Consider the following 24,971-nt stretch of genomic DNA (forward strand, 5'->3'; position numbering starts at 1 on the left):
CACAGATATACTTTCATAGAGGATTGCATCATCATTTGCCTGTCTTCACCATTCACCTTTTTGCATTTGTGTTGCCTTTATTCTTTAAACCCTCGTGGTCACCCAGCTATGCCCACCTCACTCCATGTGACAGCCATGGTGTGTGTGCATACAGCAAAGGACATCCTGCCCACAAAACTTAGTCTAACACCTAAACACTGCGTGATGTTCTCCCAGATAGGGCAAACTGATGTTGGTAAAAGAGGGAAAGAACAAAAGAAAGGAAATGCAGCAGCCTTCTTGCTTAGCTGAGCAGTTCAGTTTCCTGGAGAGCTCTTGAATTTAGAGCTTGACCTCCACAGCACCATGTAGAGTGATGCACAAGTACTTTAGGTGGTTTAGCCTCATTTTCAGAAGTGATTTGAGGTGTCAGAGGATGCTTTTCAAAGCCAGTTGGAGGCAGGTCCAGCGCTGGGTTCTGCACATTGCAGAGCTCTCAGCAGCTCCTCCCCAGCCTCACATTTTACAGCCAGGGTCGGTTCTCACCTGCCAGGTGAGAGATGGGCAGTGCTTGATTGTCTCAGATCATGTGGCCATACCTCCCATCCTCACTGGCTGCCTTGCTGAGCTCCTTGAACATCTTAGTTCAGGATGCTAGAAAAGGCCACAATTCCAGGATGTGCAAAAATTCCAGGATGTAAAAACTACGACTTTTATTTAGGAATGTACCCAAATGCTGCCTTGCTTGCTGAAATTGCTTTCAGAAACATGATGTCTGACTCTTTTAAGAGCCTACAATGCAGTGCTTAAGACATCCAGAGCTAAGTTGCCCAGAGCGGGGAGAATGACAGATTACTCAATTCCCTTTTCAATTACTTAACCACAGGATCATCATTCTACTTCACTCAAATTGTGGTATATCGATTTCTGTTGTGACTCAAAACATTTTAATTTTTAATAAAAAGTTAGCCTGATATTCTCTTTATGTGTATAAATCCAGAATCATCTGCCTTTTGCAGACAGGGCATTTAAATTGAAAGACCCCATAATATCTGTCATATTTATAAGGAGCTCTCCCTGAGTTCACATAACCAGCACCCCATTGCTCAATTCCCCACAGGACAGCAGGAACACAAAAGCCTTTGAGGCCTGGATGAGACAATTATAACATAATGAACTTTTAAATTTCAATAACCCTTAGTAAAAGTTGCTAAAAAGCTCCCATTGTAAAAAATCAGAGTTTCAGAATATCAGGTGATGTAAATTACAGAGAAGCCAAAGGAAAAAATAATCCAAAGCCTTTCCTATCTTCTATTAGATATAAATATATATATATATGCCTATAAGGCCAAATTAATGTGAATGGGTCTGGGGTTTTAGTAAAATACTAAAGACTTTGCCTTAAATTACCTGTAGGTTGTGCATACTGACCCCAGACTCCATTTTACTGAGAAATGTAGGAACAGCTCAGGGGAACAGATTTTCCTCCCTTGCACATCCCAGCCCCCAGGTAAGTGATAAATTCAGGTGTAGCCCCTTGCCAGTGCAGCCTACACTGAGGGCAGGGCCCCTTCCCAAGCCATCAGCAGCTCTTAGAAACCCTGTGTAAAATCCTGGTAAAAATCTTCTGTACCAGCAGTCCCAATAGTGATAAAAAATCTCTAGATGCTTTTCCATTTGACAGCTTCCATGGAAAAGCTGCACAGTGAGACTTAGCCTGAGGAAATTTCTTGGGGACCTTCTGTACTTTCTGGCACACTTCCCAGGAAGGGAATAATCAGAAAAAGCCATTTTTCACACTTGTTCTTTGGCCTGTCCTCTGTGACCTATTTTCTTGATGAATCCTGTGATTTTTATCCCAGCCAATGCCAAATTGCTTTTGTTCCTGCCTGCTCCTGACCAGTCCTATAACTCTTAGCTCCCAGCAAGATTTTGCTCCCAGCAAAATGTGGAATTTTGAGTAGTTCCTATTGCTGCAAGTAATCTTCAAATCAAGGGACAGTGTAAGTAACTCCAAAATTCAAGAGCAGCAGCACTTTTTGTAGGGCTAAATGAAGACTTTTGGGCAGCTGAGGTCTTCCCTAGGAGATAAAATAGTCAGGCCAGGCCATGTGTGATGTGAGGTTTGTACTCCTGGAAGCAAAGAAGCCCTTGTGAAAAGCTTTTCATGATGATCTGTGAAGCTTTTATTTTGTTGCCAAAAGAGGGAGCCCTGACAGAATTCTCTCTGCTCCAGCAAGAGTTTTGCTTTTGGGATCTGGTCTTTTTTAAAAAGCTCTGAATTTTGTTTTTCTTACAAAATTTGAGGCCGTTCAGGTTTAGAAGAGGTTTATGGCAGAGATAATGTGAGCTGTAAGATTTGCCCTCTTAGGCTTCAGTTCCTTCAGGGGACAGAGAGAAAGTAAGCTTTTAATTTTCAGCATTATTCAGCTGGCTATCATGAGGTACACAATGCAGCTTCATTAAATACCATTTAATACTTCATTTTAGCATTCCAGTGTTAGAAATAATAATCCTGCTAAACTGGACAATGCTTGCTAGGCACAGAACTTGTTTTAAATGTTATACAATTTTGTGTGCTGCAATTTGGGCTCCAGGTTGCCTTCTGTTTATGTGAGTTGGAATTGCCAAAACTTCTACCTGATTCACCTCTTGGCCACCCCAGAATGAAATTTTTATTCTGAAATACTGAATTAATTCTGAAATTCTGAATGTTTGTGATGGGTGGATAGGATATCTCCAGTTTGCCTGAAGATATAAAGGGTAAATTAGAGCTGGTTTTTTGTAATCACTTGTAGAATGTAATCCAATAAATTTTGGAGGGGTTTAAAGAATTATGCAACTTGCTACTGATTTTTACCCATGGATTAGGTTTGAGGCAGAAAGGGAAAATACAGGCACTTTTATTAGTGTTTATCTGCAGAGGGAAAGCCTTTGTCTAGAGTTCTGCAAGAGACTGCAACAACAAATAATAAGTTTGCCAGGGAGACTCGGTGAGTGTTGATTCATGGTTCACCCTTACCTCTTTCTGAGCTTGAACTGGTTAAAGGAAACTCTGTCATGAGAAATTGCAAGTATTTTAGCTGATCTCTGCCATCTTTTCTGAACCTGTACTGTTCCCCAGACTAGTTCCCATCTGAAGAATTTATTTTCAATGCAATGGTTCCTCTGGCTCTGTGGCTGCAATGCCCCATTTGGTATTTTCTCTGTTTTGCACAGCAGCTCTCTCTTCCTTTGGGATGTGGTCTGAGTGGTTGTGACAGTCCAGCCCTTCTTATCTCCCCCAAATCAAAGCCTAACTTGCAAAGCAAATCAGATAATTGGCCAGTAGAATTTTTAAGAATATTTTTATTTAATGATTTGAGATGTTTTGCCCTGGTTTTTTTTGATGCAAAATTAGAGGCTCCAGTCTGACCTGTTTTAGTGAGATTTTGATGCCTAGCATCATTCTCAAAAATACATTACTGCCTAAAAAATTATTTGGGTGTCTAATTCACTCTGAGGTCAGTTGTTGAAAAATGTCACATCCTTTCTCTTGGCAAGACCTGGAGTGTGATATAGCAGGATTGTTAAATCAGAGCAAAATCCCATTTTCATTGCATATTTCTGATTTGTTGTTAATCAATACTGTGTTAGGGTTGATGTGGGATTACTGTACCCTAATGGTGGTGAGATTCAGACTAAGTGCAAGGAGTAGATTGGCTGGGATAAGAAGGATAACATTTAGATGATCACTTCTTTTTCTCTTTTCCTTTAAGTTCTTGCTGTTGTTTTGAACACTATTAACATTCCCAGGGTACAGAAACACAGGGGAGACTTAGGGCAGGAGATAAGTTGATTGCAATCAAATTGCATGATAAAACAGAAATAATTTTAGGCTTTTTATTTAAAAAAAAAAAAAGAACATCCAGAGTTAAGATTGAAATAACCAAAATGGGTGTTTCTGACATTTTATGGATGCTCTGCATAGGTAGTGTTCCTCCAAATATTGGATGCTCTGAAATACCATATGGGCTGCAATTCCTAAGCAACCCAGCAGATGTTTTAGGTGATCAATTCAAAACTCACTGGCTTTGTTTAGCTCTCCTCATTCCCAATTTTATATGATGTGAATGTGCCTGTCATCCTAAGTAGAGGAACAGATCCATTTTTAAAAATCCGTGCATAATTCAAAGTTGACACAGTAGCAATACTAAAACACTCTCCAACCTAGAAAATCTCATGTTCCTCGGAGTCCAAAACACCTAGTTAGGGAAAGCCATGGCCAGCAAAATTAGCTTTGTGTGGCTTGAATCAAAACTTAACTATTCTTTTGAGTTTAGGTTTATTGTGCGAGGCAGATGAAAGCTGACAGTTCTGATTTCTTTGCTGATCAGAGGACTGGGGGAGCTGGTTTGTTTGCTTATTTGGTTTTAAGAAAAATTTAATCTTATTTCTATGTAATTTGCTCCAAAGCCATCTTCCTTATGGCACCTTTTTTATCTTCAGTTCTCTTAACACTTTCTTCTCTGCTGCCCCTTGCTTTGCCAGTTCCTTGTGTGCAAAGTGCCTTTTCTGCCCTAAGATCAATTTCTCTTTCTTTTCCTATTTTCTTTTTTTTTTTTTTTTCAATGTAATCCCCAATGATTTTACTTAGTTTTCTGCTCATGTGGGCTGGAAATCTATTCAGGCTTCATTAAAAAGCTCATTTGAAAATACTGATTCTATTGTATTGTCTGAACCATTTAGTTTATTTATTTGGGAATATAAAAGATGTGAACTCTCATATTTATTTTTTTTTTCCAGCTGTAAATTAGCACAGATATATTTCTGGTGGCTGAAATAGCAGAGAGACTTTCTTCTGGAGTGGTCTGTGGGGAATAAACTTTTCCCTGGGGAGGCTGGGACTGGAGGGGGCAAAGCTGAGCTGGGCTCCTGCATCTCCTCCATAACCCAAACCCACAGGACCGTGGCAAAGGGAGCCACATTTTAGCAGGAAAAATGTTCTCTGTCTTCAGTGCCCAAAAGAAAAATTTAAGCTCACTGAAAACAAGAATGAATCTGACACCTAATTTTGCCACTGTAAATTAGAACATTTACATTTGTGTTGGTCTTTCAAAAAAATTTTTTTTTAAAAAACCCTGAAATATTGCTGTCTGACACAATGGAGTTCAGGCTAAGAACAAGGATAAATTTTCCTGGCATTTTCACCTGTGGAAACTCTGTTCACCTTTCCTGCAACTGTGAAATTGATTTGAAATGATGGACTGATGCTTCCCCCTGAGTTATTCTTGACATACCACAGCTTTTTTTGCTAACTGAAAAATAGGTACTCTTTGGGGAAGCAAATTGCTTTTCCTAACACAGTGTGTAAATGTTGTTGCAAACATCTAGATAATTAATTTTTGAGGTTAATGCTCAATGGATATTTGGAAACCTCTTGGATTTCTTCTAAAAAATGAAGAATGTAAATAAGGGCAATGGTAGCAATTAAAATACAGAACTAACTATTTCTAAAAAAAAAATGGAAACTTCAGAGTGACTCACAAATCATAGCTAAACATCCACATTTCGAATTACCCAGAGAAACATATTTTCTGTGCAGCCCAAAGGACAACTGCTTTGTCTCATGACAGAATTACATGTCCTTGTTTAAATGTTTGTTACCTGTGAGCAAATCTCAGTTTCTGTCTGCTGGGGATCTGGTTCTGAGGGGCACGACCTGGCCCCAGTGTCTCACCAGGGGCAGCTGGGGAAATTCAACCTTTGGCTGGGCTGGACCCTGAAACATCTCCACATTTGTGATGCATAAAATGAGCAGTTTTCTGTTAAGATTGGTTAATAAGGCATTTGGTCTCCTTCTCTCTCCCAGTAGGTCCTCCTGCTCAGAGCAGCCCCCAGTTTGCCAGTCTCCAGATTTTTCACGGGTGTGTGCTCTGGGTGTTTTAAGCACCATTAGATGTAGATCAGGTAGCAGGTCCCCAGTGAATTGCTTATAGAACAACTGTAAAAGAGAGATAATTTGAACCAGTTAGCAATGAGGCTAATGAAATGAGGGTTTCAGACCTCTTATCTCTCTTCAGCTGACAGGACAAATGTTGTCCCCTGTTTTATTAGTCAGAATAACCTGACATGGACTGAGGAGAGGAGCAAACTCGTAATATCTGGATGGCCTCATTTTCTTACTCAGCTCCCCATTGAGGCTGCTCTCAGGAAAACTAATTCAGCTGAGTGATTCTGATGAACCAAAATTTTTTTTTCTCCTTTACTATAACATAACATAACATATTATTTACAACACATAGAACTCTCTTCAAGTGCTGTGAATAAAAATTCCCCTGGAATGGCTTTCACAGTTTAAAGCACCCGGCTGAAGGATTTGGGTTTAAAATGCCAAATTTAAAAACTGAGATAAAACTGTCCCAATTGAAATGTATAGAGTGAAATGCTGCCTTGGCTGCAGTAGCCTCCATTTGGGTTTTTATTAACAATTGTAGAGACACCACCCATTGATTAAACATGAATTACAGTAGATAGTGTACAAAGGCACAGTGACCCTGGGAGTGGCTGCAGGGAGTCCCAGAGCTGCCCTGCTAGTCCTTAGGAATTTTGATAGCAGTTGCAGCCTGACTGTACCTTGCTCCACAAGTTTGGTGCCTCAAGGTACTCAGGTGCAGGAATTAGTGATGATTTTAGCACATCTCATAGGAAAGCACAATGACATTACTTCAGAAACAGATGAGAAAGTGATGGGTCTGTTTGGAAAGTCAGATTGTTCCTTTTACCTTCAGAAAAGCCCACGCTCATTTGTGCCATTTGACTTCTCCAGACAGTGCTGTCATGGCCTGTAATTAAATAGGCAGGTTTTGGGAGAATAAAGACTGGGATGCTCTGAATCATTTGCTGAAGTGAATATGACAAGCAGTGGCCTGGTTTGGAAAAAAAAAATAATGTTGAGCAATAGGAAGACAAACTCACTGCCATGGGTTGTGAAAAGAAACAGACTCAAACTGAAATTAGATGAAAAGCTTGAAATTAGATGAGACCAAAATAGTTGAGCATATAAATTCATATATTTGTCCACACATAATAGATTCTAATTTAACTTTTTGATGAAATTTTTATCATGTTGCCTTGACTTATATACAGCAATTAAGAGGCATTACACAATTGGTGAGGGTTGAGGGGGGATTTTCAACAATCCTCCAAGTTTAACTGTGAAATCACAGAGTTAGTCCCCCTTCCCTCCTGCCTGTCCCTATTGCAGAAATGTCTGGGGCTGCAGTGGTGTCTGAGCAGAGCTTGGAGGGCTGGACTCAGTCACTCTTTCAGGGAAAAATTCTCATGTTTCAGAAATTTTCCCAACATCTTCAGAATCCGAGGTGGTTTTTTTTTCCTCTTCTCCTAGAATTCCCTTTTTTCTGCAAACCAGCAATGCCTTTGAACCCAAGCCAGGCTTCTCCCCAGCAGTGTCCTGGCTATTCTGGCGTGATGACAGTTCATTAAACTTAGTATTACTTGACATGAAGAGAATAGAAAACAGCTACTAAACTGCTACTCGCTGGTAGCTAAGCTGCTTAGGTCAAATATGAATTTTGGAACTGAAGTTCCAATTTGATTAAATATTTATTTAGCTATAGACAGCAAAAGAATGTTTGGAAGAAACAATGTGTGGGTTCAGAGCTCAATTTCAAGGTCCAGAGCAGGGACAAGAACCCCTGAATTTTTCTCTCCCTTATGATGCAATCACAGGCTCCTACAATTGCATGTTTAGTTTAAAAATTGCCTGTGTTGGGGGTTAATCTGTCCTGTTATCTAAACCAGCCCATAAACAATGCCTGGTCAGTCAATATCCCATTACTGGTATAGGTAGATATGCTTTGTTTCTAATTAAACATTCATTAAACACTGTTGCTTCTCTCCCCCCACCCCCCAACAAATGGTGAACTTTCAAAGTTCATAATTGCTTTCAGAAATGCTGCCCCTTTCCTTGGGAAAACTTCATGTAAGACAGGAATCACAGCTAAAGAATTGCAAGGCAGTGCCTGGAGGGATCTGTGTCAGGGATAGATTTTGGCTGTTAGTGGCACTGTGTGGGGTCTGTACAGTTTTTCCTGCCCCTGTTTACTCTATTTTTCAAAATAAATAAATCTTAAATAGAAGAGTTTATTAGCTCCTGCTGCTTACTATGTACTTTAAAACATAATCCCTTGTTTGTGGCATTACAATAATCTCTATAGGCATTAAGTAATTGATGTCACAATCACAGGATTATAACCACAGCTCTGCAATTTACATAGTAATACAAGAATCTGTGAAAAACCTGCATGGCAGTGTTTCACCAAAACAACCCCTTAGAGTGCTGAGTTAAATTGTGGAATGAGTAGATCCTGAACCCTTGCTATGTAAGTACATTTACAACATGCACAAGCAGATAAAGAAAGTGCAGCTAAAAAAAGTCTTGATCTCAATCTGGATGTGAGGCCAGACCATGGAGAATGGGTCTCTTCTCTTCTCTTCTCTTCTCTTCTCTTCTCTTCTCTTCTCTTCTCTTCTCTTCTCTTCTCTTCTCCTTCTCCTTCTCCTTCTCCTTCTCCTTCTCCTTCTCCTTCTCCTTCTCCTTCTCCTTCTCCTTCTCCTTCTCCTTCTCCTTCTCCTTCTCCTTCTCCTTCTCCTTCTCCTTCTTCTTCTTCTTCTTCTTCTCTTCTTCTCTTCTTCTCTTCTTCTCTTCTTCTTTCTTCTCTTCTTCTTCTCTTCTTCTCTTCTTCTTCTCTTCCTTCATTTCTTGCAGGCCCAGAGCTTTTGGGAAAGAGCAGAACACAGGTCTTGGCTACATCATCCTTTTCTTCCCCCTCAGTCAAGAGGCTTTCTGCTATCACTACTTTTATGGCAGAGTTAAGGACCAGTTCATTCCAAAGCAGTTCCTTCCTCCTGCCTTACTTTCCAGAGATGAGACAGCCTCAATAACTTTTTGTTGTGATTGCTAATATTACAGTGAACAGAGAGGTGCCTTTTTTTGGATTCCTAGTGGCTCATTATGAATCTGGTTGCTACTTTATGAGAGCTGCATATGGAAATAAGCAACCTATAGATGAAGCAGGAGTAGATGTCACTCAAGAACATGTGGAAGAGACCATGAATTTGTGGGGCCCATAAAGCTGAGAGTGGCTCCCATGGCTTGGGCAATGATCTACAGCTCTACCTGCTCACCAAGGGGCTGCAGCCTTCTCCTACTGCCAAAAGTTTTACTGACTGTGTGCTGAAAAATGGCTTTTCCACCTTTTCTTAACCTTTGTTGTATTAATGTTCATTCTGTACAGCTTTGCAGCACAACAGGATTGTAAGAACATTGTGTGTGCATCTTCTGCTCCTGAGACAAATAGTTCAGGGGGGAAGAAGGAGAAGTCTCAGCTGCTTGTTTGGCAGTGCTTTGGGAAAGTAGGAAGGCACCGTGCATCACTGGTTTTGGGAAAGAAATAGGCAAGTGTCAGATATTAAGTAGGAGAGGATGTGCACTGGAAGAATGAGTAAAATAGCTTAAAGGTTTGGCACTGCCTTTCATTATTTGGACTTGGTTTTGATTCTAAACCAGAATCGAGTTACCACATATTGCAGCGATCAAATACCTGCAGAGGTCACTGTCAAAATGGTTTAAAATGCTCATTATAGTTCTTAGCATGAGCAATAACATATCCCAAACCACTTTATAAATGTTCTCCCACACCTATATTATCAATAATTGATTCCACAGGGTAGGCTACAGCAGATGCAATTTGCTAAAATCCCAGTCAAGTGTCAACAAGCTGACTGGTTCATTTTATCATCATACCAGGAAACTTTAGCAGCTAATCATAAAGGAAGTGCAAAATGTGAGATCTTGTTTCATTATGTGAACAAAAGTCTGTGATTTTAGGATGGAAAGAAAAGATTATTGCTCAGAATCATGTGGGGGGGAAAAAAGCTTTAAGTAATCGAATTATCCATTTTTGTAGGATTGGAATTAGTACTCTTTTGGTGTCATTACTTAAATCAAGAGTTTCTCTTTGGAGGTAACTCTTGCACTCTGAAGGGAAGGAGACACAAGTAATCAAACTTGCATTTGAGGAGCTAGGCAGATATGAATGCTCACTTTTTTCCCAACACCTTCCTTCATCGAAGCCTTCCTTAAAAAAATTTATCCAGATGTTGATCACCCCTGAAAATTTCTTAACCTGTCCAACAGCAGGTGGCAACAAGAAGGATGGGATACAGCCTTTAGCCTGCCCCTCCTGCACATTTTCCCTCCAGTACAAACCATGGTGGTGCCTGTGGGCAGTCAGGTTGTGCCACCCTCCTGTGCCAAGCTGCACACTTGGGATGTCCTTCATCCTTTGCTGAACCCCTGGGCTCCTTCATGCCATAATGTGAAAGGACAGATTCCCAAAGCATCCACATTACAGAGTGTGGCAATCACAGAGGCCACAGAAGTGTGAAATGCACCCTTCAGTACATCCTCAGCTTTGTTTGTGATAAGATACACTGGTTTCAATTACTCTTGTGTCAACACAGTTTACAGAAAAGAGACGCTGGTTTTGAAGTCAAAAAGAAAAGGTGCTATTAGTGACAACTTGTGGCAAAGTTTCCAGGAAAAATAAAAAGAACATTGTGCAATTCATTTCCATCTTAAACCTTCTGCACAGTAAATTGAAGGTGGTGAGGGACAGACACATGGTCAAAACACACTCAAATTAGGGGGAAGAAATCAATAGCATAGACCAGGCTGGGTAAAATAAGAAGACAAAGTCCTTGTGAGGTCCCAGAGAGTCAATTGCAGCTTCCTGTGACGGGCTGGTGGCAGGAGCTGTCAGTGAGTGGGCAGCCTGGCTTTGGGTTCACAGCTGCAGCAAAAACTGCCCACAGAGTGAAGGCAGTGAAAGGCACAAAGCCAACAGGAGCTTTCTAGGGCTGAAGTAGATCTCAGCTCTGGGCTTAGGAATTTTATAAGGAAACCCAGAGCAAGGCAGGAATAGATGGCCTTGCTGTTTGGGAAAGCCTCTGCTGGCTCCTGGGATGTGCATGGCCTGGAAGCTGAAGGAGCTTCCAGCATCGTGTGGAAGAGATCCCTGAGTGGCTGCTGCCAGCTCCATCCCCACTTACCTGCCCTGCTGGGTGTAGGGGCCCTGGAGATGATGTGCTGGGACAGAAGGCAGGGATAAGGATATTTTTTGGATCATGGCTAGAGGAGGAGTAGGAAGATGACTTTATAATTGCTTTTTAATCACTCTTTCTGACTATATTGACTTAGTACTTGACACAGCTTTGGCTGGCAAGGAAGGCCCAGATACATTCAGAATTAGATATGACGAGGATCATTCTTACATGAGAAGAAAATCATCGGTTGCTACAGAAACAGCTCCATATCAGTCTCGTGGGGCATCTTTGCATCTGGCTTTTTTTCCCTTCTCTTTTGCTAATCTGTAGATAAGAGTCGAAGCAAGTGCAGCACATCCCACATCTATATGAAAGGTTGGAGGAACTCTGCAGAGAGCAAAGTGTGAAAGAACATCTCATAGATAAGCTAAACTTAAATGAATGAGTTAATTTACACTCCCCCTGCAGTTTTTTTTTCCTAGTTTTGCAACTCTTGCTAAGTTAATTGAGGTGAAAATTAAATGACACCAGTCAGCAAATATTTTAAAGACCTCCAAAACCAAGGAAGAGAAAGGAGGTACTTAGAAAAGGAGTTACTAAGGAAAAGGAAAAAAATCTGAGGGGTAGGTTAGAATCTGTGTTGCGAAAATTGCATCTTGCAACAGAATAATAATCCAGACTCACTTTCAGGCAAGTTGTTTGACGTGATAAATTCAGGAATTAGTTACAAGTAACTGTATATTATGGGTGAACAGGGACCATTCTGCACACTGCAGACCAGCTCGCCAACAACGTTCTTCAACCGGTTTCCTAAAACGTAATGAATTCTTGATGCTTAGTAGATTAATATTTATTGAGTGAATCAATGCTTAATTTATTAAAAAATTGCCTTCCTTGTATTTTAATATGATTTATTACTCATCAGTGCTTATTGCATTAATTAAGGATTGTGTTAATTTTGTGGAAGTGGGCACGATCTGCCGCAGGTTTGCTCCGAGCCCTGGTGCGCTGTAGGGACTGTGCCTCTGGGTAGTGCCAGGGATGGAAACTGCTCCAGGTGGGAAGAGGATGAATCACCAGTGGCCTCTTCCTGCCCTTGGGATCTCAAACAGCCAGCAGAGTGGAAAAGAGGATGCTGCCCCTTAAGGGCAGGACAGGATTACAGCAGCAGCAGCAGCAGCAGCAGCGATCCTGTGATGATGCAGGGAATATTTCTGTTTGCCTCCTATAAATTATGGCTGATGCTGTGGGGATCATTTTTGTGTCTCTTGTGGAATGCCCTTTTGTCAACGTGGGTGAAATCCAGCCTTAGAGACAGGGGAAGCTGTCACCACTTTCCCAACCAGGGACAACACTCATCACATTTCAGTGCTCAGATTGTAAGAAATTCTTGGGACAGTGGGTTGCCTGAAGATTGGGATGGTCCCAAGCATCTCAGCAGGGGCAGGTGTTTGAGAAGTGGAAAATTCCTAAAGGCAGAACAAAAAAAGCCAGACATCTTGTGAGCAGAGTCTTTCAAGAAATCTGTCAAAACAGGGAGAGGGTGATCATGCTGGAGGGGGGCCACAGCTGCAATTTGCATCTTTCAGCACTGAAAAAAGAAGCAAATATATAAAGCCCCACAGCCACGATTCTTCTGATGAAATTATTTTATTAATGGGTGTGACATTTGTAATGTCTCTCTCTTTAAATTCAAATACTGCTGTTTTTATAGCTGCTCATAAGTGAGTCTGTCTGGGTTTGTTTTTTTTTTTTTTAAATCCATCTAGTTACTAGGCTGCCTGCATCCAGCTGAGCCCTGGAAACGGCAGAGCTAGCCCTGAGATCTGAGAGCAGGCAGGAATTTCCTGAAAGTGACTGTGTCCATAATTAGGGCATCTTTGCATGTTTAAATGCACGATTCTGGAATGCACTCTGCTGTTTGCTTCTCTCCAGGGCTGGGGTGAGTGTACACAAACTTCCCTTGAGGAGCTAAATCAGAGAAACCTCTTCAAGGTCCAGTGAAGGTCAGAGCTGAGAATTTTTTCCTCCCTCTGTCAGCAGGCAGGCAGGAATCACCGAGCTCCAGCCTGGAGCACTTGGGTGGAGCCAGTGCCAAGAACCTGGTGGCATTTCAAATCCCTTGCAGCAGTTAGGTGTTAGATGCAAAAGATCAGTGCTGCTCCACTTGAAGTCAGAGAAATGACTTCAGCTTAAAGTTCAACATATACACAAAGATTTTCTGGATCTGGAGTTAATTTGTTTTTTCCAAGGTCAGCTTGAAGGCAGCATTCAAACTGGAAAAAGTCACAAACTGAACATTTGACTTGTAATAATTTAATTTTACTTCCCACTTGTTTGACCTGTCCTATATGCTTTTGTTTTCCTGACGCATCAAGCTAAGCTATTTTGGTTTTTCACTTAATGTTTATTTTTACCCCATTTAACAGACTCAAGTCAGGACTGGAGGCCAGTTGGGCTGCATGCCATTCTCTCTGTTCCATACCTTTACATTTTCCAAGTTTCTTTGATGCAGGATATTTATATTCCACCTTTTTTCCTAGTAGAGAGTCTTTCATGGAGTATAGGCTTCAGATATATATTTTCTGCTCTGGCTGTTTGTTAGATATACAGCATTTGGAGTTCCAGTTGTGCTGAGACATGTAAGCTAAGCTTTTGGCCCAGTGAGGGCTAAGCTCTAGCATTTCACAGCTTTGTCCACGTGAATCAGGATGAAGGTGCAGGATCTGTACAAAATTTAGCTCATTAGGAGATGTTTTGTCTCCCAGCTCCCACTGGGAAGGAGGTGGGTCCTGTGCTCACACACAGGATTTCTTACTCTGCTTTGCTGCTCCCAGGAAAGGAGAGGGGTGAGCAGGGGACACAAGGCAGCAGCAGGGTTTTGTGCTCCCTTTTACCCTGGCACACCTGGAAAAAGGTTTGGCCCCAGTATTTTAGACTGAAGCGAATGTGCTCCAGCTCACTGCTAAGGTCATGCTCAGAATGACTTAGCAGAGTTAAGAGAACAAGGAGCACCTCTGGAAAAAGACAGATAGGAATTTTCTCTCAAATATATTTCGTGTTGTGCCAGAGGTAAGGAACTGAAGGCCAAGAAGGTTTCAGAAATTGTGTTTTTTCCAGCCTGACACCCCACTTGGCTTTCCAGCAGGCCAAATTTGCTGTTGTGCCCAACACAGCTCAAGAGTATTCAGAGGATGACCAGCTGTGTCCATGCACTTCAGCCAGTGAAGCTTTACCACAGGGAAATGATGGGTTTGGAAAGGAGCTTCATCAGTCATGATTTCCAAGGAAGAGCACTCAGGGTAGGGAATACCAAGTTAATGTTTCCTCCTCAAGGACCTTCAGCTGTCACATAGGGAATACAGTGAGTGCAGTGATGAGAATTAGATTGGAAGATCAATAGGGCTGACAATAAATGAAAGTAACACAGACATTATTGAGCAAATTAGGAGAGAGAAATTAAACTGGACAGTATAATCTTCAATACCTGCTAGACACACTGATGTTGGGCAAAGTTAGGAAGAAGACAGTAAGTTGGAAAGTGCTATGATGAAGGGGCAGTAGCAGTCTGTCTGTGAGATGGGGAAAGCCCTGCTTGCAACAGAAAGCTCTCAGCCCACAGAAAAGTGGAAAAAGATGATAATGGTCCAGGAGCACCTGGATTTAAGTGGCAAGCCACAGAGAGACAGTGGTGGAGAGACCACCTGAGACTGAGAACATGGAGTAGGCAACAGTGCTGGCTACATGTTACAGGAAAAGGGAACCTCAGATGCACCCACCATCACAAAGGCTTTGGTAGGATAGCTTGTTCTAGGCCAAAAATTTTCCTAACTTTCTCACAGTAAGGGTTTGTTCACCCTGTGAAGGTTTGCAGCAATTCCAGAAACCAGTCCTCTGTGTGAACCTGATTATTTCCTATAATAACTGCCTGTATTTTGCTGTCTGTACACATACCCAGTGGTGATCAAATCTGGCAAGCTTTTGGGATGAGGGATATCTGGTGGCAATGAGATCCATGGGCTGACTGCACTCAGCATGCATAGAAGCTTTCCTCTTTATCAGTTCTGAGTTTGTCTAGATCCTCTTGCACATCTTTGAAAGGTTCACCCCAAGGCAATATAATTGTGTTTGATCACATACAGGCATTGAGTCAATGATTGATATGAATAAAGAATTTAGAGTTGCTTGTCCCGGTTCCATGTCTTCTTCCCTGTGGAATCAGGAATCACTTTTATAAATATATCGGTCCATCTGTGCTTCCAGCTATCCATTTCAAGTATATGTTCCAAAAAAGAAATAGTAACACTTTATAAGGGCAAATAAAAACACATTAAAAGGACTGAGGAAGGGGATTTTTCTCCCTTATAAAGTACATGTGGATCCCTTCCAAAAGAGTTACTGTGAGCCATGTAACTTGTAATTAATCCTGCTGTAAATGTCAGAACACTTACTTTGTAGGTCTAAGCTGACCCACTAAAATTAGTCCCCTTTTAACAATTCCTTTATAATTTGTTTTTCAGCAGAAACGGCGGCTTGACCTCCTGACAATAACCAGCCCTGGTAAGTGAGCTCTGCTGCGCCGCTCTCTTCTCTTTTCTTAAAGAGATGGTTGTCTAAATGTGTTTTTTCCCCCGTCTCTGACATGCAAAATGAAAAACACTGTTCCCCAGAAAATCTTTCACCTAATAACAAGTGACAGCTATATTGTGCTCGGCAAAGCCCCGGGCAGTTATCCGTTCACAGAGCTGCCTCTTCAGACCTTTACTCTATGAATTGGAGTGCTGATATTTCTTTAAGCCTCCTGGGGTTACAGTTAGTGGTATATCTGCAGGGCAGATGCCCTCAAATTCACAAAGTGTGTTCAAGTATCACAGAAATGCAAGCTTGACTTTCCTTGGTGGCAAACAGGAGCAGTTTGGGGAGCCGGGAGATGGTGGCACTTGACGTGTGTGGAAGGAGACACAATGTCCAGGCTCAGGGCTGAGAACCCCAAGGTGGGTCAGGAAATATTTAGGTGGAATAAAATGCCTTAAACCATCTGCTTTATGATGGCTTTTGTCATTTACCTCTCAAGGAGATAAACTAAAATTTTTTCTTCTTGGGAAAGTGTGGGGCTGTGGCGAGAGTGAGTTTTGAAGGTCTCAGCACCCTGGTGGAAATGCAGGTTGGTTCAGTTGTGCTCCTCTGTGATCTCAGCCCTTAAGGCTGGGTGGCTTTAATTTATTCCTATTTGCCTGGCTCACTTTCTTTCCATTAACTGCTACAGAAGTTTGCTGCCCACCAGCTTCAGATGAAGCCCTGCTCAAATAGTGCCACATTTTGGTTAACTTTGTTCATTCTTCAGATGTGTGTATGAATTAAGCTTTCAGGTGGGCTTTAACTGGGACTAATGAATTCTGGCCTTAACTGGTAATAATGTGCTGGCAGAGTGAACAGGTGTTATGGGAAGTGAACAAAATGTGACACACGTTTGCTCCGATAACAATTTTGCATCAATAATTGTTCTGACACTCCGAATGTAGATATAATCTGTGACATGGTTTCTCCTTCACTAACCTTGTTAAAATAATAAGAATTAAAAGAAGGAGGAGGAACACTTTGTTGGGACAGATGTTTGAGGCTATTGGCAATTGCATCACATTTTTGCATGTTCACTTTTCACGCAGTTTGCAATTATGTTAATGTATGCTCAGGGCACTTGCTGATAAAAGCAACAATACAGTGTGATACAGCTATTGTCACTATTCTAACTGTAACTTCAAGGACAAACATGGCACATTTTTCATTTTCCATATCTTCAGCATTCCTTGTTTCTAGAGGAAAAAGAAAAAAAAAAGATCTCTGAAGGTCTTAATCATAGCACACACTCAGATGTTGGATAAGGGCCCCAAACTGTACAGGCACTTTTTCAATAAGAGAAAAGAGGGTTGGGGACCAGAATGACTTAATGTTTTTTGACTTTTTTGTAAAACAAACTTATGATGCTTTTCTCATAATTTCTGACACAGTATTCCGTGCAAAAGGGTTGATTGGGTTGAGTTTGTGTTTAGATGTGATCAGTAAATAGCTGATCAGGTCTCTGTTTAATAAAGCAATCTACTAAATGAACACAGCAATTAGTTAGAAGGATCTTCAATAACTGTATAGGTAGGCATGCTGCACTAAAAGTGGGGGAAAAGCTTTCTATAACATGTGCCTTTTCTGAAATGCAAGTTTTACACTTTGATATTTAACCAGAAATCTACCATAAGTGGATTCAGAGGGGAAAAAAAATAATACGTGTTCACAATTACATAATAAAGTGCCTGTAGTTTTTCCTTCAGTAGAGGCATTTTCAAAAGAAGCTTGGTGCTGGATTAGGCCAAATTTACCAAAGAGCCTAAAGCTGAGATTCTTCAAAGGGGTTGAAAAAGTTAGGCACTCAATTCCTAGTAGGATTGGAAAATGTCAGCCTGTGGATTAAAGGGTCTAGTTTCAGCCCTACAAATACAAAAATAAAATAAAATAAATCATAGCCTTGAGGCTTTTATCTGTCTTTGGAGACTGCTACTTTAAAATATTTAATTCTTTGAGTCCTAGTTCTAAGATCTGACATTGACAGTCTGCTTTTACAAAGTCGTGATATCAGTTATGATGGCTGAGATCAGCCATAATCACTGTCAGCCCTTAATTTACTGATTCAAATGAGGGGCTGAGCTGTTTAGTTGCACCTGCCAATCCTCTGGGACTTGTTTCTGTTCTCCACCTTGCCGCAGGCAGGCAGCCTTTGCTTTTGGCAGAGGTCACACAGCTTTAGTTCCAGTTGTGAAAGTCCTCTGTGTTCCACAAGGGGTGTTGGCCACCAAAACCCCATTGCTTAATTGTAAGAATAGATAAAGGGCTTCAAAAGGAAAGGTGACCTCTGAGATTTGCACTTCTGTCACAATGAATATCATCTCTCTTTCTTGTGTGTGTGTGTGAAGCTCTTGAACCAGTTTTTCTACCTTTAGTCAAGAATCAATGGCGATCCCTCGCAGATAGAACAGCAGCTGTTCTCCATGTGCTGCTAAAACAATTTCCAAACACTGATCAGCCAGTTAATGAGATTAATTGCAAGGTAAAATAATGCCATTAATGTAAGTTAAGTGTTGTTGAGACTCAGGTGCTGAAACATTTAAAGAGAGTTTGTGGAATCACAGAAGCCCTTACGTTATCTCACGGCAGTCCCACTGCTCCCCATGGCCATGGCTGTTGCATGATGCCCCAGAAATCACCCCCAGAAGGGTCGGAATTTGTGCCTGGTTCTTGTTCCCTGAGCCTCACCCCTGCCCATGCTGTGCTGAGCAGACACCAAGAGTGACCCAGCAGTGCCTCTTGCCCTGCTCCACATGGCTTCCAACCCCCAAGCAATGTGTGCTTGGCTTCCTGAAACCTGCCTGAACAGGTTCTGGGCTTAAAAGCACATCTGTATGTTAAACTAAACAGGTATAGACCATTAATCTGTACCCTGGACTGAGAGAAGCCTGGGCAAAAGTGAAAAAAAATAAAAGAAACAGGAATGGAGACGGTTGGAGCTGGAGCTCCAACTACACCGTTTGTATGCAACGTGCAGGGCTCACCTCTTCCAGCACCCTAGTAAAGCAGGTATGGAAAGCTCCACACTGTGCCCCAAACTGGAGGAAGTCTCTGCTTTGCTGTGGATCTCCAGAAACAGCCAGACACAAATGATGCATAAGCTGGAAGCAAGCCAGGCTCCTTTGTGCTCAGATATGTTCCTTTGAAGTAACTGACACCCCTGTAAAATGTGGAGGGGAGTTCTCTGCTCTGCCTTGCTGCTGAGTAGCTGGAGGAATGTTAAGTTAAATTTACCAGTGCTCTCACCACACTCCTTTCTTCTTGCCCCTTGACATGTGAGGTACAATTAGAGTGCTGCTGTACAGTTCTGGGTGCCCGAGTCAGAGCTGGTGTGCTCAGTGGGGTGGGGGAAGGATGTTAAAAATTCATTAGGAGCTGGCAGGGACATGCTGGCAGGGAGTGGGACATAATGAGATTTAAGTTTTGGTAATTTAAATTTTCTTTAAACCCAGCTTTACCTCTGAATTGGACCCAAAACATTTCCTTAATGCTGTTCTAGTTGTCTTTGAGGTTTAGAACCAAAGCTTGAGGTAGTTTAATTTGGCCTTGTTGCACAAAGGAGATGAGGATCTGCCCTTCATTTCTCTGTGATCATGTTCTAGTAGCACTTTGAACACGCACATGCAATCACATCACATTTTGTGGAAACCACTCAATAGCTGCAAATAAGATACCCCTGTTTCCATAGCTTTTCCATGGAGACACAGCTTTTTGCATCTCCTGTGTTTATGATAATAACACAGCTTTCCAATTTCTCCTCTCAGTAAGGTAAGTTCCTCTCCCACTGAAGCATTTTTTAATTATTGATACCATAAATGGAAGTGTGTTGGAAACTATTGGCTTTGAAAATAGGTAACATGTGATATTATCCAAGAACCATCAGGAAAATTCTTTTGAAATTCTCTTTGATTCAGCCATCCTCAGGGCTTTATCCTTCTCTACCAGTCTCTCTACTGCCAATTTAAAATAACATTCTCTTGAAATCAGTGCAATGTCAGGAGAAATTCATCAGCACTGTAGGTGCATGTTTCCCAGATGTATATAAACCTACTACATTTGGCAGCAGTAAATTGATTGCATTTAAAAAACCTGGGGTAGTTGAATATTCTGTAGTGTCCAGCTTGGCTACAGCATGGAATATAAAGTAATTTTTTTAAGTTTTATTCAGCTCTGCTTTAGATGAAAAAAATATAAGTGCTGACTCTGTAATTCCTGGCTTTTGATTTACTCAGATTTTCCTAATGTGTAAACCATCAGAGCTTTACAGGCAGGGACAGAGTAAAATAATCCTAATCTCTACTGAGATCTGGTCAGAAGTGTTAATGGCTTCTACATGCTTTCTCCTAGCATTCAAGATCTTACACTTTTAAACAGGGAAAAAAGCTTGATTTTAAAAGTATTTATCAGTCTGATCTATGTGGTGAAATATTCTCCCCCCTTTAATATCATCAGTGCTGCATGCTCTAAAAATGTCTCCATTTCATTAATTTGTGATATACTGCTACCCTGAATTCTTTTAAGGTGGCTTTAGCTTCTGCCATACATATTTTACTGCTTTAAATTATAGATATAGGACTGTTGCCTAGTTAATTTCCTCTGGTTAGGAAAATATATTTCTGCTCTCCTGGCATTGCATAAAGTGATATGTGGGATTTGCTATATTTTTTAGCTGATTAAGTTTTGCATTTCTACATATTACTGTTTATGAGACCTCAAGTAAAAGTGCGTAAAGGAAGGAGAAGTTTTATAGTATATTTCAAAGTTTCATTTAACTATAAATTTCACCACTAAGCCCTGCTACAAGACTTTTCCATTACCTTCCTGGATAGTCTGGCTATCAACTTCTTTCTAATTGAAGCATGAAAATAATATGAACTCAAAGTCATGAAGCTATAAGACAGGTATTAGTAAAAATGATACCAACTAATAAAATGTGACAGAAAGTTGTTTGCTGCTAAAACTCGGGGACATTTTTTTTTTTGCAAGTCCTTATTAATTAATAGCACATTGATTTTTGTCTAAGTATGTGTCAAAGGATGGCATTGAAGATTTTAAACAGCCTAACTTAACCACTGCTCGTGTTTGTTAGTGAAGCATCACACGCTCTTTTACTTGCAAAGCTGGTGGAGAAAAGAAATTACTTAGAATTCCAGTCATAATTGAGTCTTTTAATGCTCAGTGAATTATTTCCCATATCACTGGGCATTAATCCACCCATTTGCCCACAATAATATGAGATAACTGGGGGAGTCAGAATCTCACTGCTCAGCAAGGCAGTGGTTTGTCTGAACCCACAGTACAAGAATTTCCCTACCATAAAAATAAAATATAAATGCTAAAATCTCTGCTCAGAGTGAAATTCTTGTGTTGTCTGTCTTAGCTGAACCATAAAGCCACAGGAAGAAGTTTGTGCCAGACCTGATGAAACTTTTGCAAGATAATTGTACTAACCCCGAGCAGAAGGAAGACGTGGACTCTTTTTCCTTTTTTTGTGCCACTAGGTTGGCTTCAGTTGTCCTGAGGCTAATTAGGAAATTCTACTATATCAAATTTCTCATCTTTACAGTATCTGAAGGGCTGTAAGAATTTTCATTTTCTGTGATAAGGAGAAATAATATTGTTGCTTGTAATTTCTCTTTCGTGCAGATCAGTACCTTCCTAATTCTCAGTTATACCTCTGCATTTGCCAGAATAATAATTGCAGAGATGCCTCCTACTGCAGTATCTTTTCCCTTCCCTCACACCATGTCCCAAGAGAATAAGTCCTCCCTGATCCATAGGAAATAGTTCCCCTGACCTATTTCCATCTGGGTTCCCCACCATCACCCACGTCCATCTCCAATATCCCTGTTTTGAGTTCTACTGAAATGACACTTTTTTGATTCAATAATGAAACCAGAACTTTATCCCCATTTGGTTGCAGAATGTTTACTTTGAGTAAGGCAGTTTCATCCCCACCTTTGCATTTAAAAAAGTGACCTTTTTTTTTGGATACATGCAGAAGAAGTGATATTTGCGAAGTCAAAATAAGACTGCAGAGAAGATATTCTAAAGGCTAATCCATTACTTTTGAAGAAAAATATCAAGCTTTACCACAATTCCTTATTATTATTCTGGGTCACCATGGTGTTTCCATGCACCTTGGCATGTCCCTTTAATTGGTTCCTTACATGGGAAGGTCCGGCACTGTTGCATTGAAAGCTGACATTTCTAACTAACTGACCTTTTCAGGCCCAGTGACACTCCTATAATGATTATCCTCTAGCATTGTTTGGACACAATACCACATACTTCACAGCACATAAAGAATATGTTCTTTGAGAACTATTCAAAATGCCCAATCTCAAGTTAGCAAAATGAGAAAATTGGGTGCAAACATTCATCAGAGTGTTATTGTGCAGGTATCGATTTGAATGCCCTTTCATTTCTCTGGGAAAAAGTGTTGTATTATAGAGCTCTAAATTAACTTCTGTTCTGTTTTTTTCCCCCAGTAAGTATAAAAAGGTCAAATTCATTCATAAGGCTGAATAGATTTGCAGGATATAAGCAATAAGATAGCAATCAACCTTCAAATAACCTTTAAAGAGACAGTATCTTTTCTTATGAACAGTAATTGATCTGCTCATTAAGTCACGGGGTACTCTTTGGGGCTCACCTGGGCAAAAAGTTGCAAGACCTGTGAGGAAAGGGTGTCAGCTACAGCAAAACAGGAACAAATCCTCACATGGAAATCTAAATATTTTACAGGTTTTGAGGGGTGTAAAGCTCATGAGAGGATGTATATTGCAACATGAATTCCTTGACTTTGATGTTATAGGGTGAGTGAGAAAGATGTAGAAAAGACCTCAAAATGTGAGTTTGGTATTTGTGAGGACGACAACTGGAGCATGTTCACATCTGCCTGAAACCTGGATACATCTTCAACTTGCCTTTGGGATTTAGTGGCCAGTGTGGGAGGTGACCACTGCCTCTGGTCAGCCCATGCATAGGGGGTGCACAAAAAGGGGCCCTGTGCTCCACATGGGAGAGGGCTGAGCACTGGTCCTCTGTGGAATTCAGATTGTCCAGTGAAGGCTTTCCATGCACCATGAGGGCTTTGGGGATGTGTGTGGGGGTTCATCATCTCTGCCTGCACGGACATGAAATCCGTGTCCAGGTTGTTGCAGCAGTGACTCCCTGGGTGCTGCCTCCTGCCACCTCCAGCCCTGGGCTGTGGCTCTGCAGCTCCTCTTGCGTAAGCTGGAGCTGCTGAAGGACTGCTGGAAATCTCTTCAAGGGAACAGCATCTAGCCAGGGACCTGCTCAAAGTGCCAGGACTGCCAATTTAGGATAGCAGTCAGGGGATTAGTGTTCTGACCATGTCCATATTTCATTTTTGCATGTAAATCCACGTTATGTTTTTAGTGTTATTTTTATGAATTGCTCATAGGCTGAGGACTTTCTGTGCATAATTGATTACAGTGAGTTGTCTTGGTTCTTATCTTTGATCAGAATTTTCAGGAGCAGCAAGTATCCCAGGTGACAGGGCTTTTTGTGCTGTAAATGTTTGCACATAATACTTTCTGTTTTACTTCACAGTGTGCAGAATGAGCATCTCACTCATTTAGAGGGACTGAAAATCAGCAAGGCTGTGCACAGGTGTATTGTGATCCTCTTCTTGTGTAAGCTCAGGGAAAACTTAAAAAAGAAACTTTTTTTCTCATAAACCCCTTATTTCTTCAGTATCAGATGTTTTTAGAAAGGATGGAAAACATTCTTCCTTTTTAATGAAATTTTAATTCTCAAGGTCACCTGTCACTCTTCACTCAGGCACATTTCTTCTCGCTGAGTGACCTGAACAAGACTAAGTGGAAATCATTGTATAAAATATCTAGAAGGCAGCAGTGGATTATATTGACACTACAAAATAGAACACAGTGCAGAAATGCATGAGCCAGCAGAGCCCTGAACAGCAGAGCTGAGCCTCACCAGTGTGGGGACAGCTGCCTCCAAGCCCTGTTACTTGGGTGCTGTGCCAGAGACTGAAAAACCCCAAGTCCTTTTTTCACTGGATTTAGGGTGCTGTTATCCCACTGCAGCTGAATTGCACCTGGGCCTGAATCTTAGCTTGTGTCTTTTTTTTTTTTTTTTTTTAACCTAGCCAGGCACATGCAGCAATTGTGCTTCTTTTCTATTTTAGCAGCATCCATGGACCCCAGTCCACAGGGGTGTCATCCTGCTGGATGCAGGGACACCAAGCTGCTCCTGAGTAATTGGCAACTTAAGCAGACAAAGATCAGGACAGTGGATGGGAAACATGGAAAGAGAATGTCAAAAATAAAATGTTATTTTCATAGAACTGTGTCTCTTTGCTCTCCCTTTCCTCCAATCTCTGATGTAAGAGAAAATGGCAAAACCAGTGGTGATTAGACAGCAACGAGTGGGACTGAGGAAGAGGGGAGCAGGAACTGCACAAAGGACTTTTCCCAAGCTCATTTGTTTCTAAGGATTGCCAGTGGGCTCATTTTTTTGTATGCAGAACATTTCTGTTAAAGCAGTCAGCCAAGGTCACAGGGAAACCCACAAGAAAGGATGACCCAGAGCCCTTATTATTATTTTGAGCTTGTAACAAAGGAATTTTTAGTAGAGATTTGAATGGGGAAGGTGTGCTGGTTCTGTGAATTCAGACTGTAAGTGCAGCATAAGCCATGGTGGAAAAGAGACTTGTTCATCACACAGCTCAGTGCCGTTTTGGAGGGAGTCATTTGAGCTGCTGCTAAATGAGATAACGTGAGGATTGTCAGAGTAGCAGCACTGCAGTGTCCTTAGGAAGCAGTTAAAGGAAGGTGAAATACTGTTGGAACACCAGGCTCTGCTCCTGACGTTGCACAAGACCCTGCTGGGAGTGCCAGGACAGAGAGTGCTGCCAGAGGAGCCAGGCACAGGAGGGGAAGGGGCACAAGGCAGAGAGGAGAAGGCAGGAGGCAGCAAAAACCAGAGTCACATTTCTGGGCCATATGAATCGAAACGAAATAACTGTTTTCCAAACACCTGGGAGAGAGCAGGAGATTGTGCTCTTCATGATGCTTTATTGTATTACCTGCCCTGCTGCAGGGCTGCATCCCTTGTCCTTATCCTCTGGGGGGGGAAGGAAGGAAGGAAGGAAGTGGCGGAAGTGGCGGAAGTGGCGGAAGGAAGGAAGGAAGGAAGGAAGGAAGGAAGGAAGGAAGGAAGGGGCGGGCGAAAGGAAGTGGCAGAAGTGGCGGAAGTGGCGGAAGGAAGGAAGTGGT

General features: G+C 41.5%; 1 protein-coding gene across 1 annotated transcript in view; it reads left to right on the forward strand.

Moving 5' to 3' along the window:
- AGBL4 (AGBL carboxypeptidase 4) overlaps nt 1-24,971 on the forward strand; it is an 870,267-nt gene that overhangs the window by 449,197 nt on the left and 396,099 nt on the right. The window contains exon 6 of the mRNA XM_059853862.1: nt 15,609-15,648. Within this exon, the coding sequence (XP_059709845.1) occupies nt 15,609-15,648 (40 nt within the window). The remainder of the gene's footprint in view (nt 1-15,608; nt 15,649-24,971) is intronic.

Source organism: Haemorhous mexicanus, chromosome 9 (assembly GCF_027477595.1).
Source record: "Haemorhous mexicanus isolate bHaeMex1 chromosome 9, bHaeMex1.pri, whole genome shotgun sequence".
Taxonomy (NCBI): domain Eukaryota; kingdom Metazoa; phylum Chordata; class Aves; order Passeriformes; family Fringillidae; genus Haemorhous; species Haemorhous mexicanus.